At 41.3% G+C, this 18,068-nt stretch overlaps 1 protein-coding gene across 2 annotated transcripts in view; it reads right to left on the minus strand.

The window, feature by feature from the left end:
- Positions 1-3,652: 3,652 nt before the first annotated feature.
- The window catches only part of fgfr2 (fibroblast growth factor receptor 2), a 38,077-nt gene continuing 23,661 nt past the window's right edge, over positions 3,653-18,068 (minus strand). For both annotated transcript variants that reach the window (XM_061836683.1, XM_061836684.1), the window contains exons 9-18: positions 16,721-16,914; positions 15,864-16,003; positions 14,238-14,359; positions 13,328-13,438; positions 12,969-13,159; positions 12,254-12,376; positions 11,002-11,072; positions 7,381-7,518; positions 6,842-6,947; positions 3,653-5,211 (exon numbers count right to left, since the gene is read on the minus strand). In XM_061836683.1, the coding sequence (XP_061692667.1) occupies positions 5,047-5,211; positions 6,842-6,947; positions 7,381-7,518; positions 11,002-11,072; positions 12,254-12,376; positions 12,969-13,159; positions 13,328-13,438; positions 14,238-14,359; positions 15,864-16,003; positions 16,721-16,914 (1,361 nt within the window). In that variant the 3' untranslated portion in view covers positions 3,653-5,046. The remainder of the gene's footprint in view (positions 5,212-6,841; positions 6,948-7,380; positions 7,519-11,001; positions 11,073-12,253; positions 12,377-12,968; positions 13,160-13,327; positions 13,439-14,237; positions 14,360-15,863; positions 16,004-16,720; positions 16,915-18,068) is intronic.

Below are 18,068 nucleotides of genomic sequence, written 5' to 3' on the forward strand. Positions count from 1 at the left end.
TGAACCTTTCATTATCTGCCACCTATAGCAAATGTTAGGCTGAGGAATGCACAGTCCGATTCTACTCCGAAAGTTTATCCTGTGGATTGAAATTATTGGGATTCAGACTGGGATGTCCAGATTTTTGTGTAAAAAGAAGTTAACTGCTGTATCGTGACATTAAATCAATCCAAAAATACAATATATGACTAAAGGTGTTTCAATTTGGAAAATGAGTAAAAGGGATTGCTGATTGCTGCCAGTCAACTTGGTGCCGGTCACCCTGAATGGGCAAAAAAAAAAAAAAAAAAAAGTCTAATATAACAATATGACCCCAAGGGGATGTGTTGCGCACGGTTTATGCCTGAAAAGTGAATCGCTTCACAATAACGTTAGGACCCCACCAGAGCTCATCGTAGTGAGCAGCCAGGACAGAGACGTGTATAGCAATTTCTATTCTGCACATTTAGGCTTAATCCTGTCACACATGATGTGATGCAGTGTTTTTCTGACTATTTTTCTCCAGGACATTTGGTTGAAATCCACATTGTTTGTGTTTGAAGAGGTTGCACTGCACATTATGGTTGCCGTGGAACACACACTTCAGTTAGTGGGTAAATGGGTATTGTACCGGATTAATTTGGGGGGTATCACAGTCACTTGGCACCTTTGCTGAAATTAAAGTTTCCCTCTAGTTCCAGCGCACGAAAGATCACCCTAGTTTTCCTCCCTGGGTTTGGTGTGGTCTTATCTCCAGTGGATTTGGGCTCCACTAGCTTTACACAAAGCCTTGTGTTGACATTCCAGAGGACCAAGATTTGTGCAAATACACCAGGCAGCACCAGATGGCTGGGCAAGGGAGGACAAGGCAAGGATGAAGGACACTGAAGGGGATTATGAAGGACAGGAAGAAACAACACGAGGATTTTAGCCACCAAAATGTCAATTTATCCATGCAGATCTCAAGTTGAACAAACCATTTTACAAACATTGATATTCAACAAAATACCATGTTTTACGTCATAATGACGTATTCCAGCTACTGCCCCAAAAGTCACACAAAACTAATATTTGGGGATCAGGGGTTAATCTTGCCAGCATATGGAGCCAAAAGCTCTTCAAATGAAAAATGTAATTTAAGGCTGTGAGTGGCCGTGGTGGGTCATGTTTATCAGACTAGGTCAAGAAAAATATCACGGCTTAGTCCTTGGGAATTTAAGCAGGGAGGAAAACAGCATGAAGGCATCCAACGAAAGACAATAAGAAACATTTCAATCCCTTCAGTCAAAGTTTATGACTACTTTATATTTCATATCAATGACACAGCATAATATTTTAAATAGAAAGACATTTCAGTTTATTTGTTTTTTTTTTTTTTTTTGCTATGATTTGGTTTTGTGAATAGAATGAACAGTGCTGAACAACACGTTGGTTCTAGGTTTCAATGTCAGCTTGTCACAATGGAACAATTTAATCCTGCCTGTGTGTGCCATCAGCCTGATACAACAATAAACAGCCAGCCTCATAAAAGTGTGTGCACGGACACGTGTGGATGAATATCTGCTTGGCTCCCACCCCCACTCCCTTTTAAGGAGGGTCCAAGGTAGTTTATCCTGACACTTTTCTCCATTTTCCCATTTCAGCCCCTATGCTATCCTTAAGGGATTTCGTTGCTCTCTTTCCCTTATTCAATGGAACAAGAGGAATGCTTGTCTAGGGAGTTTTCCCTCCAAGCTCTTTTCAGGTTTCCGGAGACATGAGGAGGCACGTCCACTGTAAGACGTGACTAGTTTGTATGTGCAAGTGTTCTGAGGATGGCCCCCGGTGATAGGACAACGATGTTGAGTGTTGATTTTATTCACTGGAGTGTGCACGTTGTTTACTACTCACACACTTGCTGGACACATGAGCCAAAAACAGTACCTTTACATTAACTTTGCCATACTTAAGGCTTTGGGGCAAGAGGTGGCCCGCCCATGATGTGTGTGTGCTTCATTTTATTCTTTTTTAATTTGTTCCAAAGCTGCAAAACGGCTTCTGTTTTAATAACGTAGCAATAGAGTAAGCCCTTTTTGTCCACAAATAGTTCTCAGCAATTACCTTCAAACACACATTATGTATTTAGAAATAAATCTCCAACATTTCACTGTACCGTACTGCATATCTCAGACTCACAAAGGTGCCGCAAAATGAAAACAACGATTGCTTATAACAGTATTACCCTGCTTTGGCTGTTTAAACTGTTCTAAGATGGTGAACACACTCATTATCAACAATGGCATTATGTACATTGAAATATCTCTCATAGGCGTGGTGGTTCATCGGTCTGTTTTGCACAGTGTTACCAGCTCCTGCCAATCTAGCCAATAAATCAGCTTTGATTGACTTTAATGAATGAAAATATATCAGAGACTCCATCTGTAGAGTTAAGTCTGTTCTGATGGAAAAAAAAAACTGGACCAATCAGCTAATCAGACCAGTCATTAGCCTCCTCAGACCCTAACAATGGCTCTTTGACTGATAGTAGATCAGGAGAGAGATACACTATCATGACAATTTTTTTCTTCATTAATGGAATTGTTTAGACTGCTTCCCCATCCAACCTGGTTGTATTGACTGTGGTTGTGTTATTTATACATGAAAGCACAAGCCTCAAGTCAGTATCATCCTGAAAAGACAACCTGTGAGATTCATTTGAAAGATACAGTAAATCCCACTCCTAACAGACAAACCAGACCAGGAGAACCTCGTCCATGCTTTTATCTCAAGTACACTTGACTATTATAAGGGTCTTCTGACTGGACTCCCCCAAAAAGAGGATTAAACAGATGCAGCTCATTCATAATGCTGCAACTCCAGTTCTGACCAGAACAAAGGGGTCAGAGAATATTACTCCAATTCTTAAATCTTTACATTGCCAACTTTAGAATGCATTTTAAAGTTCTGCTACTGGTCTGTAAATCACTCAATGGTTTAGGTCCTGAATTTGTGAAAGGAATGCTTATGGGATACAAATCCAGTAGAGCTCTGAGATCGACTAATTTATGTCAAATAGTGCAGCGGAAACATGGTGAAGCAGCATTTGGCTATTATGCTGCACAAAAATGAAATAAGTTTCCAACCGAAGTGAGATCAGCCACAAATATGTCTTTCTTTTTGGAGCATTTCCACTTTTAAATTATATTTCTTGCACTGTACACTATTTTACTGGTACTATTATTTCTCTTTGTTTTAAATATTTATGAGTTGCATTTTTGTTTGTCCTTAAATGCTTTTAATCATATAAAGCAGATAGAGCTGAGTTGTATAAAATGTGCTACTTAAATACATTTGCTTTGCTCACAAGACTACCGGGTAGTTGTCTTACAAGGGATACGAAAATAAAAGGAACTTTCCAACATTCCAGTTTGTCCAGAGGCTTGAGAATGGTGGAAATTCTATTACATTACTTAGTAAAAGAATAAAAGTAATACAATGTTATCCAGGACACAGGACAGTTGACATAGGAAAGATTTCTAGTGTATAAAATAGTACATGCAACAGGATTTATGTTTGTTGGGAGAAAAACAAGAGTATACTGGCCTTTACAGAAGCAGTGTCGGATGTTGTCATTAAAATGTAAATACCATAGTACTAATGAGGACAAAATAACATTCACAAACCAAAGTGCAAGTTGTTTTAATTATTTATTTGCAAATGTGACAAGAACATCTGCAACGGAACAGCTTAATGTTGGTCCAGTAGAAAATAAAACAACTTTAAGGATTTCATACTCTAAGTGTTCGGTTGTGTCAAGTTAAGTTGGATTCTGGGTTTAATCTAAAAGAGGCAGCAGATGATTAGCGTTCCGTTGACCCAGGAGCAATCAATCTAGAAAAAGTTCATTTTCTAAAGTAAAGCTATGAAAGGGTTAAAGGTTTGGATACAAAATGCCACCAAGATCTACATGAGAAAGGAATTAGCCTACTATATAATGTACACAAATTTCCAAAATTTAACTTAATATTCACATATATAAAACTTAGAAAACGTGGTTCTGTCAAATCCACTAAAAATAACCGTTTTTTTCTTGACTGCAGAGAAATCATTTTTAAATTACCATACATTAAGGATTATTTAGATATCTTCAGTATTAATAACATCATATTGATTTTGTTCTTTCTCCAGACTTACTCATTAATACAAACATCACAAGTCAATAAATTAACATGCTACCTCAGTCCCTGAAAGCCAATACTTAACCATGTGTTACTGTGTGTGTGTGTGGGACAGGTTTTAATTGTGTGTGTGTCTGTGTGTGTGTGTGTGCGTGTGCGTTTGTGTGCAGACCTACCTATTACCCCAAAATGGGTAAAGGGGAGTGGTGTAAGGTGGGGTAAGTACCTTTTTATTTTTGAGTCCATACAAAAAATAATTCATTGTAAATATATAATATATATTTATACATATTTGAAGATATTTACAAATACACCCAGAACTACACATTGTACTGTGAACCTTTTCACTAGAATAATTGTGAAAAGTGAAAAAGAAAGGCATCAATATTACAAAATAAACAGGAAAGTAGTTTCTACATGCGCTTTCCTCTTCCTCGGTTTTGTTAGTCAAAGCTTTGTCTCTTAGTCCTTTTCCTATTTTTAGTCCTCTTCTTGAAGTTCATATTGGTCCATACATTCCTCCAGGAGCAAATAAAAGTCTTGGAATGCCAGCCACTGGAATGAGGTCTCCAAACATTGTACATTCCAAGCCTCTGTGTACAAACTAATATTTATCTATACATAAAAAAAAAATTAAAGTCTGTTGATATGAAAAACGAGAGATAAGGACCCTTGGGAATGTCAGTTCATCCAGTCTGTAAAAAGCTCAGCTTGCATGGGTCCAAATCCTCTTAAGACACGAGGGAATGTAGGATGTAGTGCATGCGCTGCCAGCCTGATCCCGATGGGGTCCAAAAATCAGCTGGAAGCCAGAAGGTGGACCAAATGGAGCTGGCCAGGAAGCTGGGAGAATTTCAAGGCGAGTGTCTCTGCTGAGCGTCTTTTGGGTTTTGAGTTTGCAGAGGGGAGCTCATGTTTTGATATTGCCATTGATGTGCTGATACTTAGGGAGACACGGCTCATCCGGTAAGGGCTCGTGTGAGAACACAGAGTCATCGCCGGAAGAGCAGGAGCTGCGAGTGTCGGCGAAGATTGGAGAATACTGCTCCGTGGGGGAGCACAGGTCCAGATACTCCTGAAAAGACAGACATAAGGTTGGGGGGGGGAACAATCATTTATGCTCAGGGCCATTTTTAACAAAGGGACAAAGATGGAAATATGTGGAGTTAAAAGCAAACAGGGTCATAATGCTCAGTTTTAAGGAAGGTTATTTGTACAGTATATGCATCCTTTATTAGAAAAACCATACATTGTGGCACTCGTCAGTCAATAAAAGCATGCATGCTGGGTTAACAGAAGTTAAAATTCTCCATAGGTGTGAACATGAGGGCGTGGATTTCTTTGTTCATACGGTATGTGCCCTAGATTATCCAGCTACCAGTCCTGGTTGAACACTGCCTCTCAGCCCAAAAGTCAGCTGGGTTGGGCGCCAGCTCACCGGGGATCTTAGTGAGGAAAAGCAGTACAAAACTTGGATCCATGGTGTATTATTGTGGTTGCAGTGGCGTACAACAGCAAAGCATTTCTGCTGTCTCCTCCTATCTAAATAATGCTTCAACCGTTTTAAGAATCCGTTTGTGACTGCTGATATGAGAATGAGCAAAAATGTTAAGATGTGTTTCTAATCATTGAAGACCGTTTTAAGAGTACAGGCATTCCTATTTGTGCAATAATCTTGGCGCAACAGTTGCCTAAAGTAGTACAGAATGACAACCGTGCCTTATGAAAGGTACATGTTAATAAGGTGTCAGTTACTTCTACTACGGAATACAATCCCCAAGAAAAAAAAACTGTGTTTAGTATTGTATTGTATTTAGGTTGTGCATGGTGAATGGCCAAATGATGTGCAGGTATACAGTAACTATATATTGTTGTATCAATCTATTGCGAGATTAAAAAAAAATAATACAAAAGGAGTCCAAGCTTTAATAGAAAACAGCAGAAAAACTCTCACAAAGAAGTAGTTGTGAATAGTTTGTGTGCTTGGTTCTTTCTTGCTCCTCATCCATGATGACTTTCTGTTTCTTCGTCTACTTGTGAGGGAGGCTACTTATTGGGGTTTTCAAAAGATCACTGGCTTCCATTTTCTCGGCTCAAAAAGAGAAGGCTCACATTCCGAGAGACCTCCACATCTGACATTGGTTTAGGGCAGAGAGGAGAGTGGCTGAGGAGGGAGGAAGAGGGGGGTTTATTACATTTCAAAACTTCAAAATGAAAGTTGGGCTATTTTGGCTTCAATTCATGAAGTTCCAGGGGAGAGATTAGTTTTGACAGCTTGCCATCTTCTCTGTTCAGCTCGCCGATACAATAAAAGACAGGATGGGGAATGGAATTCACTACGGGGAGCATGGTCATCGTGATCACTCAAATTTACAGAGCTTTGGTGGTCCTGGATCAAATAATTTTGACAGTTGACAAGTTTTTGGTGTGTGTATGGGTGTGTTGGTGGGTGTCACGATGAAGAGTTTGTACAGAACCTTGACTACTCTCCGAAAGCTTTCCGAAACATTCTGTTGAACCCCGCACGCATCGGCAAGACTATGGTTTGGCTTGGATTAAACCTCATGTTAGGCTTTGTAGGAATCTTATTTTCACTAAAGCTAGATTTCCATTTCCCAGGAAACCATAACATTAGCGCGGTATGGTTTCAAACCGCCCTGATTTCTTCCAGGAACTTTGTGGAAAACCACTGATGCTGTACTAACCTCATTGGTGCTGAGGGTGAGAATGCGATCCAGATCCTCAACAAGCTGCTTGAATGTGGGTCTATGGGATGAGATGGCGTGCCAGCAGTCTTTCATCATCATATAGCTGAGAGACACAAAGTCAAAATTGTTGTTGTTGTTGGTTTTTTTTCACCCAACACTGAAGGTGAAGAACACAGCAATTCATAGAAGGGCTCTAACATCATTCGGCTTTCCTATCAGATCTCCCACTGGAACTAATTTATGGACTTATGGCCTGTGTCCAACCAATGCTTATGTGGTAAAAATAATGCTGAAAATTTCATACAGTACGTGATTACTGTCCTCTGCCTTTGCTTTCCCTCTGATTATTTCCAGCTATCCCGCACAAAGCTTGCCCATTGTCCTCTCAGTGAAAGACAGACACTGACAGCAGCCCATGTCAGCTGTGTGAACGAATGGGCCGAGGAGACAGAGGAGGCCTCAAGTCGTGGATCCGATGGGGCAGCAAAAGAGGGCCCATGTGCTCGTTTCTTTTTAAATGCGTAAATGAATCTTACAGCTCGTTGGTGCAGTTGCCAGGCTTGTCCATGCGATGGCCCTCTTTCAGCAGCTTGAAGAGCTCTTCTACAGGAATGCCAGGGTACGGGGACCCCCCAAGGGTGAAGATCTCCCACATGAGCACCCCAAATGACCACCTGTTAAGGGGGAACAACGTAGGCAACATCAACAACAATGTTGAACAATGCTTCTTAACCAATGAAAAGTATGCTTTAACTTGGATGACTAAAGTGTGGAAGAATTCGCCTGGACCATCGAGAGCCTTGACCTCAATATCGTCAAGTACCTCATAAAACAGCCAAAATGGATATTTTCAGCCAAGTCTGATGTTGTTCTAGATCGGGGGATTCAAATTCATTTTGATTGTGGCTCATATTGTAGTTAGGGTTTTCCTCAGAGGGTTGTTATGAGTGTGAAAACCATAAAAATACGGAATCATCTCATCATGTTATATACACAACTTTCCTTGCATTTGATTTTTATTATTCATATTTTTAACAATAAATTGAATTTGAAAATACCATTAACCAAACATTTTAATATACTAAACAACAATTTGCCACTTATAAATACAGATAATTTTACCAAAAATAAAAGAGTGAAAATTGGTTAAAGTGGAGATAAATTACAATTATTGTCTGGATTTTTTTGCCAAAATGCAAATTGATGAATTAGCATCAAAATATGAAGTCAACACTTCATTTGCTTGAGTACAGAGGTCACTAACTAACATGGCCCATTTGGAACTAGGCCCACCCCCATACCCTCCGCAATGAAATAAAACATTTTGAAGATTCGATAGGATCAACTGACATACAGCAGTCCCCTCCGAACCCTTACCAGCCCACCCCCTCAGCACACACCACAACGACAAAAGTTTGTCAGTCTGCAATCGCAAAGGTCAGGTCTGCGAAAGATATCTGTGTGGTGGGAAAAAGGTTGAGGACTACTGCTCTTGTGGACCGGATCAGGTCACTGGGCGAGTCTTATGGATGAGGACAAACATTTCCGCAAACATCAAATCTTACAGAAAGTCTTCTGAAAAGACTTGATGCAGTAAAACAAAGGCCAATAGTGTCACGTTGAAAAGCCGGCAGTGTTCATCCTGTGTATAATTTACATTGGGTCATGTACGCATGTTACTGGTGCCAATGCCGTCCTTCATCTTATGACACAAACCCACTCCCAGTGGCGCTCTGGCCCTGATCTCAACAACGGCTTTTGTGCCTGCTGTGAAAATGACAAGCTGGCATTGTCTGGTCACTCCACACTAAAACAAACTGGGCCACCCAAAATGTCAGAGAAATGAGCAAAGGGCCCCTGACCTTTTGATTAACTATAAATAACTTCACAATTGTAAATAACTCCAATTACATGATTCGATGGTTGATGTGGTGCAAGTTTAGATAGGCTGGACCTTCATAGGATCAGTTTTTCAATGCTGTTACCATAACACAAAGGCATGCTTACAAACACAGATGTATTTAGCTAGGTGCTAGAGGCGTCAAGAAAGCCAGAGACGGCGAGTGCCACTGGTGATATATCAGTTCTTGGCATCTGTTTACACAAGAAGTACCAGCTTCATGCTGGTCTCTCCTCTTGTTGACACACTCGGCTCTCGTTTCTGGGCTGCTTTGTAAAAGCCTCTCGGCACTGTGTCGCCTTGTTTTTTGCGCACGTCTGCGTGCGGCCATTCTTGACTCAACAAACAAAAATGTGCACGAACGTGACCTCGGCGAGTACCTCATCTTTCTTATAGAGTATTCTTGTCAATGACACCAAACTCATCAGTCTGGAATTTATAGATACACCAGGGATTACAAAACCCACTGGGAAATAATCCAACTTCACTTAGTTGGTAGAAAAATATCACCTATTTAATACAAATAATGTATCTTACTGCATCTATCTACACAAGGAATGATTTATCACTAGCACCACACAACAAAATGATTTTTTTTTTATTACATTTTTATCTGTTCTCATGTTGTGGGACTTTTGTAATGTAAAATTTGCTTTTGGTGCATTTTTAAAAAGAGTCCCCTCCTTTGTTCATAGTTTTATTAGTGATTGTGTGTGTTTGTGTTAACACAAATAAATTAAATACATACTCTTGTTTTTTCCGAACTGGTGGAATAATTTTGGCAATGAGTACCCTTTTTTGGGTTTGAGCACCTGCCCTTAAAAATATCTGTGTATGTGCCTGACCCCTATCGCAGCGTTTATGTTCTTGATAAATGTGATAGTGAAAAGTCAAAATATAAGCACATCAAGTGATCTTGGGAGTCTGATACCCTGCAAAATGTGGTTTATCTGATTCAGTCTACCAAGACTGACCATGATGTCATTTTTCTTCCATTGATCTGAAGCACTCGACATCAACATCAAGGGATGGCCTCCATTGTAATTCATATATTCATATAATCTGATGTCATGTGGGGATTGCCTGATTGTTGGTGTTGGGTTAAAAGGAATCCCTCAATACACACACACACTTGCCAAACAACCCTTTTGCATTTGCTTTTATATGTTATGTGATGGGAAAAAACAATTACAGAAAGTGAGTGATGAAATGTAATTAGCCGTGAGCTGACATACAGGACTGCCTGCACTCCCATCGCCTCTCCTTTTATGATTGATTGGAGTTGGTTGGTGGAACATGAATGGCATCGCGTGGATGCAGATTTATTTTACAGGCACACACACACACACACAACACACACACACACACACACACACACACACACACACACACCACACACACACACACATAAATGTTTGCAGATGTGAACTGAAAAAAGTTTCTCTCACTCCAAAACTGGAACAGTTCCATGTTTAGACTGCTACTGATACATGATTCAAAGACACACAAATGCATCTTTCTCTTGAGGTCAGCTTGCAAGGCGTTTACCTAATTGCCACATACACTCTCCGCCGCCCGCGTCTGGAGCAGAAACTTCAAACGATGCTGTCAGGTCGCGTTCAACTCAAACACCAAAAGGAGAGTAATGTTCTCCCTTTGTTCTCTTTTTAGAATGAGTGTTCTTGAACTTTAAAAAAATGAGACAGCGACGGGTCAGTAATTCACATACCAGATGAATGAAAATAAAAATGGTGGGGTTGAAAAATGGTGGGAGGGATTATTTTGAGCATCTTCAAAACGATGACCCCCATGTTCAAAGTGAGAGGAAGACGGGGGCTCAAGCAGGAAGAGGAGTGGGATGCAGGGCTGCAGCTTTGTCGCATTTAGACAAGTGTGGGGCCTCAAAAAGAAGGGGGGGGCACTTCTGAGCTGGGACAGAGAAGCAAAATGTGAATCAGTGGGGGAGTACGTACTGGTGGGTTCTGGGCTCCTTCCAGGCCCCTTTGAAGCTGCTCAGATTAGTAACACGGCATTGGCTACAAGTCTTGCGTGAAATCCTCACTTTTGCCACAAACCGGCCAGCATTGGCCCCCTACAGGCAGCAAGGACTCCACCGACCAAACATCTAAAAAGTAGTCTCCATCTATAACCTTGCAGCTGCACAAGATGCTGTGTGTAGGACTTTGAAAAGTACAGCTAGTAAGAATATAGTTATTGTCTGGGGGTAAGGTGTATTTAACTGTTAAGAATAACTTACACATCACTCTGGTGAGTGTAGACTCGGTCAAAAAGCGCTTCGGGAGCCATCCACTTCACAGGAAGACGACCCTGTAGACACGCAAAAATGAAAAGTCGGACAAAATGATCAATCCACTTCAGCATTTGTCACTTCTTTCTCCGCTGGGAGATCGTTACTCCAAGAGAAGTTTAGTTTAAGTTTATTCATTCCCATAGGAACATTTACAGAATCAGAGCAATGGACTGATGAACAGGACTTGGGAAATGTGCAGTATATCTCTTTGTGCTACTCCAGCACTGACTGGAAGCCAAAGTAGACCTGCCAGCCACAAACAATATCTGTTTGGTGGCTTAGCCACCCATGTGTTTGGTTAGTTGAACACTTTAAAAAATCCTTAAAAACAAGGTACTGTGTACCCCTATTTATTCCTGGGATATATTCCAAACCCACCTGCAATAGGGGGAAAATTCATGATTTAGAGAGACCATCATAAAAAGTTGGTTTTTTAAAATATAATTTGGATCCTAATGTGTGACTAAAGTATAATGTTAAAACCCATAAAAATAATTGCTCAAAAAAAAGAGCAAACCGCAAGGGGGTGAACAATGAAAACAGAGATAATGTGTGAGCACTGTACTAGTAAATATTACATTACAGTCATGTGCAGACAGATTTATCACACAAACAAAATCATGTTGCTATGCGGACGTTGAGATAATAAACAAGAATGAAACTAAAACAGCACGACGTGAAATGTGACATACAGTAAGTGATCATCATCATTATCGTAGCCTCCATTCTCGCCATCATCATTACTCTCAACATCGCTGCATATTGTTGTTGTTGACAGCTTGTTCTCACCATGTTTGTACGTAGGACGAAAAGGCAACCACGCATACGAAATGAGGGTGTGCGGATTGGGCTGCTTTGCGGTGGGAAAGAAAGACACCACTGGCCCGCTATGGAGTTGTCAATTATGTTTAAACTGCTCCCCCTCTCACTGTGTCTCGCTTTCTGGTTAATTATATAAGTGCCTATGAAACTCAAAGAGGGAGTGGGATAAACAAGGCAGTCTACAGAATCCCGACATTCACAAGCTGCCTGGGAACCTGCAGCTTCTGCCAAAGACACAAATCCAAGAAAAGAGTGAAAAAGAGATGAGGGAAGAGAGTGGATTTGAAGGATGGGTAAATAAATCACAGTTTTAGCTCCCCAAGACTCGCTCGAAGCGCACGGTGCCATGTGTGCAGCATGCAGGTCGGTGACTCACATTGGTCGTCTTTTTATAGTAGTCGATGTTATGGACATCGCGGGCCAGGCCAAAGTCAGCGATCTTCATGACGTTGCTTTCTGTGACCAGGACATTCCTGGCTGCCAGGTCTCTGTGTATACACTAGGACGGAGAGAGTGAGAAATGTGAGGGGAGACGAGGAAAAGAGAGGGGAGGGGGTCACAAAATGGAAAACATGAGGGCAAGAGAAGAATAAGACATTTATGTCATTCTACAAATAAATGAACACTGAAACCTCCTGGACATGAGTACCACTGAATAACGTCACATGGCAATTGCGTGAATGTGTCTGAAAAGTTTAGATTTTTCCTTTGCCACAAGCATGGCAGACAGATCTGAAGATCACGTATATTCAACAATGTGTGTGCGAGCTGGAGTGTCGCATTCCAACAGTGAGCGAGAGCATGAGGCTGTCTTTGGACAACATGGCTGCACCACTATTGTGGAACAAAAAAAAAAATACAAATCCTCCACACACAGGGCCCTTTGTCATGGGATGAGAGACAATGAAGGGGTTGGACAGGGGGTGACATCAATGTTTTTAGGAGATAAAACTCCCACAGCGACTCACAAGTGCTGGCCACGGCAAAAACCTCCTTCATACAACACAGTTGCTCTTGCCCAAAAATGGATTTTATGCACCCAATAGGAAGGTTTTTTTTTTTTTTTTTTTTTTTTGTGGAACACTTCTTACCTTCTGGGATGCAAGGTATTCCATGCCCCGTGCCACTTGATAAGTGCAAGAGACCAGATCTTTGAAAGTGAGCTGTTCGTCAGAGACACGAGCAATGTCGTAGGAGTACTCCATTCCAGGGGGTCGGCGGGCTCGGAGGTACTCCCGAAGGTTACCTTTGGAAGCGTACTCCACGATGACATACAGAGGGCCTGCATGGGAGGAAAGATTTCAATTACTTGTTGAATGTGGTGACTTACCACTTACTTAGTATCGGCATACTGAAGAAAAAAAGTTTAGCGTGCTCCCAAAGACACAGAAACAAACTTAGTTTGCCTTTAAGACAGAAGGATTTGAGGTAGGATAATGGTAGCTCTTACCATCTTGTGTGCAGGCCCCCAACAGATTGATGATGTTCTTGTGTTTTCCGATCATCTTCATCATTTCCATCTCCGACACCAGGTCAGACAGGTCCTTTTCAGTGGCGTCATCTAAGAGGAGAAAAAGAATGATCGAATGTTGCTCAGGGAAAACAAACACGCCCACGTCCTGCCTTCCCTCTAACCCTTGACTCAGAGCTCATTGTCAGCCAGTCAGACGGCACCTTGTTTTGTAGTGTGCTTGTGATTAAATGCAGCTGACAGACAATGTGGACTAAAGTTACAACACAGAAGGGAGATCCTCTCGTAGACTACAGGAGCACCATTTCGGTGCCAAGAGGAGGAGAATAGAATGATTTAAAGATCCTCAATCTGGATTCATTATCTGCTCCACGAGCTCACTTTTCATAGGAGAGTGGTTGTATCCAGCCAGCTAAATGGCAATGCCCAAATTCCTCTGCATGACTAGGTTAACTGAACAGCAGTTTTCCATAGGCAAGCGTGCACTGCTGCTTTACCTGATCCTCTCTCCCCACTGCTGCTTTCATTAATAACAGCAGTGTGACTCGCGGCTTTGTGCGGGAGGTGAATGAGCTCCAGCCAGCTGCTGCTCTGGGGTCAGCGATGCAACTACTCCTCACCTTTACCTAGCTGATTTGCCATCCCCATAGGTGTCATTGAGCAACCACCAACAACAAATACTAATGACTCCCCATGGCTCCACGTTGACTTGTAAAGAACTGCCATTGGAGCATCTATCACATCAATAATATGCTGATATTGCCTCCATACTGTAGTCTGTAGATTGAAGTGGTTTACGTAGCATCCCTGTAGTTGGATTTTTGGTCCGAGTCAGACGTTTACAGTTACGACCTCAGTATTTCTGTGAGGCAGTGGAGGACCTACTCACCTTTCAGCATCTTGACAGCGACAGTTACAGCCTCTTTGGGTTTGTCTTTATCGATGCCAAGAGCTTCTGCCATTACAACTTGGCCGAAGCATCCCTCACCGAGCGGTTTGCCCAGGGTCAACCTGTAGCCGCCACACAATAAAATACAGACAGGCATGTGATTACCGGCTGACATACACAGTAAAACAGACACGAGCTGTTGATCAGAATAAGAATCCTCGTTATATTTGCCACGACAAGAATACATGGGGAATTTGTCTCAGAAGTTGGAGCCGGTTTAGTATGACAACAGCCCGTCAACTGACATGGAATACTTCTGAGACATAAACAGCAATAAATGTTTACCAGTAATGTGGAAATCCCATCAGAATGTTTTTCTGTATGTGACAATTCACTCCTACTGAATAAAGTGAATGTAGGTGAGATGAAAAGAGGGAAGGAATCACACTTTGATCATTTCTTTGTTGTTACATTTTTCGACAGCTCTAGTTAAAATCAGATAGTGGCGGTGAGTGCTTTATTGGCACATCAACTGTTGGCAGATGAGTTGGTATGAAGGTGGACATGGCAAAAATCTCTTAAAGCCCAGTGAAGACACTCACTTCTAAATGGTTTGCCATGCTTTGGCACATGCTAATATATACTTGCGCCATTACAGAGCCATCTCAGCCCAGACACATTAACATTTGGCGGGTGGACTGCAACCAAGGTGCTGCCACACCGGTGGAACTCATTGAAGTTCCACATGGAAATTTAATTACCTATGTTTGCTATGCCATATTGTAAATATAAACTGTGAGAGTGATGTATAATGCACACATGCAGGGTTTTAGTTGGAGTCATGTGTGGGTGACAAAAACTTTCAAGACAATTATTGAAAATGGGCCAATTAGTTACATCCACTCAGTACTTTTGGTTGTTTTTGTTTTACTACATCTTTTGAACGACAAGCATTGGCACCACCAAGACGTTTCAGCGTCTTGGCTATGTAAACGCTCACTGCAGGCCGAGACAGGTCTGGGACTTGAGGAGCGTTCCCTGCCAGAGCAGCACAATCCCCTATCTGTCTACACACTCGCTACACTGAATGGCTACCATTCTGTCCATCCAGCCCCACATAATTGCTGTTATTTTTTCCTCTGCATAAGACGCAAATGTTTGCATTCCCCCGTATTCTGAAATTCCAAGATGATCCCTCAAGCATTGGGTAGCAAGCGCAGTACAAAGGCCCAAACAGAATCAATCACACACACATTGATTCAGACTGAAGAAAATGTCCCTTTTGTGTATATTATAATAAAAGATCAAATATGCTGATTCTGTATCGTGACAAACTATAACTTCTTATTTGTTTCACAGACTTAAGTGAATTGAGTGTTAAGTGTTATTGCCAACAGCAATGTCAGCATGCAGTAAACTGTTTTAATTAGCTGCAGAAACAAGTGACAGAGGTCCTGCAACGTAGGAAAAAAAACATCTGCCGTCAGAGTATTCATTTTCTGGACTAACAACACATACGGTGTGCGAGTTGTGGTTATGTCACCCAAACACATCTCACATAAAGTCAAGAAAAACAACTGAACTTTTTGTGGGTAATGACTTAACAGCCATCAAGTATCTGCTCACCTCTCCCTTGCAAACTCCCAGCGCGGATCTTCAGGAAGGTCGTACTCTGGGATCGGGTCATCGTGTGCAGAACTCCGCCGCGTGGTGATGCGTACAAGTGGCGTATTGGAGTTCATCGAAGCACTGGAGTCAGCAGACACCTACGAGTACGAGAAAGATTGGCTGATCACCACTATCTGGGTTATAAGGTCAGATAAAGCTCGAGGACAACACTAGAGGAGTTGCTGTACACGTGTCTGAATAACTTTGGGACTGGATTTTACTAATGTCGATATTATCTGCAATGTTTGCAGATAAAGCGCATTGATTTCAGAATTTCCTGTTTTATCTTAAGAGATACAAATCTGTGTTGATTACATTGAAGAAGTAAAGACGAAGAATGTGTGATTAACATCCTTCCGTGTCTTTTTTTTCCCCCCTCTTTCTTTCCTTTTTTTCCACCCTCACCTTACTCTGACACAGGATTTCAGTCTTCCCACGGGGTGGATCCAACATTTTTTGTACCTTTTCATTTCACTTGAGGGAAAAGCATGACGGAAACATACATATAAGCTAAAACATCCAACACTTTTTGTACCTTTTTATTTCACTTGAGGGAAACGCATGACTCACACATAAGACTTCAAATTCTGTAACAAAGTCGATTGCCTAAGAAAGTCGACTGGAGATGCATGGTTTAAAGTCGAACTTTTAAAATGTGTATCTTTTTAATGTGTATTAAAACATTTAGGTAACCAAGGATCTTTTTTTCATTAATGTTAAAGCAAATAGTATATTTGTCTTGTGTGTGCGTGTCTGTTGTTGTTCTCCTCTAGAGGTGTTAGGTGTCATCGAACTCTTTATCTACTTTCTGTTACCTGGCGGCGCAGAGGGATCTGTTTGCTCAGTTTGTGAACTGCAGGTTGGCCACTAAAGTCCGGTTTCTTGGCCGTGTTCCTCATGCGGCACACAACCACGATGCCCACCATGCAGGCGATGAGGAAGACGCCGGCGCAGTAAATGGCTATCTCCACATAATCGGGAGAAAGGGGCTCCATGTTTTTCTCGGCAGCTGATGCAAATAAAGGAGGGACAGCGAGAGAGAGATTGTTTGATTAAAGAAAAAGTGCCAATCGCCGTTGCACAAAGATGTTCTCCATTCAAATCAACACACACCAAAAAAAAGGGTGACTCGTATAAATGTAATCAAGTAAACTCTCTCTGTTCTGCAGGCACCAGCATGCCGAGTGTACCATGTGAGAGGGGGGCTAATGTGAGCACACCATGAAAAAGACAACACATGCCTCACTTCATTTCACACACGAAAGAAAGCAACAGCAGCGATTCAGGGATGTGTTTGTGATTCACAGATGCACTGCTCCATAATAAATCAACCCTCAAAACTATGAATGTTTTTTTCTGTAATATGCCGTTAATTTAAGAAGCCTCCTCGCCGTGCACATTGGGGTAAAAACATGCACTACACCCAAAAGTACAGGATTTTGTCAGATGAACTTGAGAGGTATAGACTAAATATTACTCCCAGAGTAATTATCTTATGAAGCAGTATTGGTACCACAATGAAAAGAGTAATAACTTGTTTGTTGAAAACACTTCTGCTCTCGTAATCAAACAAAAAGGAGGAAATTTTTACATTTGTAATTCTTTCACGGGACCAAAGGGGTCACAACGTCGATTGGTGTTGAGGTGGTAAAACATTCAATTAGTAATTCTTTCATGGTTTATGTGTTTATGCTCATCAGATTATTTTTGGAAATTTACCATTTTATTGATGTTATTTTTAATTGATTATTGCCATTATTATATTGCTTCTTGGATTTTTTTTCACTAATACTGCTTTGTTGTGTTTCACCGACGAATAAGACTGGATTATTTCTTAAAAGTATTGAGCAATTTATTTAACATTAGTGGCAATTGATACTTGTCTGTTGGAGGCTGCATAGGGTTGCTGTCACGTTGTTTCATGTTACAAGGGAATGCCAGCCCTGCTTTCATTCACACTAGATCTGAAGCCGATATTGTCCTGTTGTTAGTCTGGGGTAAGGTGCTGAAACCAACCAGAAAATGTCAAATGTATTTAGTCCTCTGATTTGCTTACTTACAGGCTTGTAATGCAGCAACAAACACAAATGGCATTACTCACGTAGATCAATGAACACAAACAACCCAGCATTCACACACATGAGTTGTTCATTAGGAGCTGAG

Source organism: Syngnathoides biaculeatus, chromosome 12 (genome assembly GCF_019802595.1).
Source record: "Syngnathoides biaculeatus isolate LvHL_M chromosome 12, ASM1980259v1, whole genome shotgun sequence".
Lineage (NCBI taxonomy): Eukaryota > Metazoa > Chordata > Actinopteri > Syngnathiformes > Syngnathidae > Syngnathoides > Syngnathoides biaculeatus.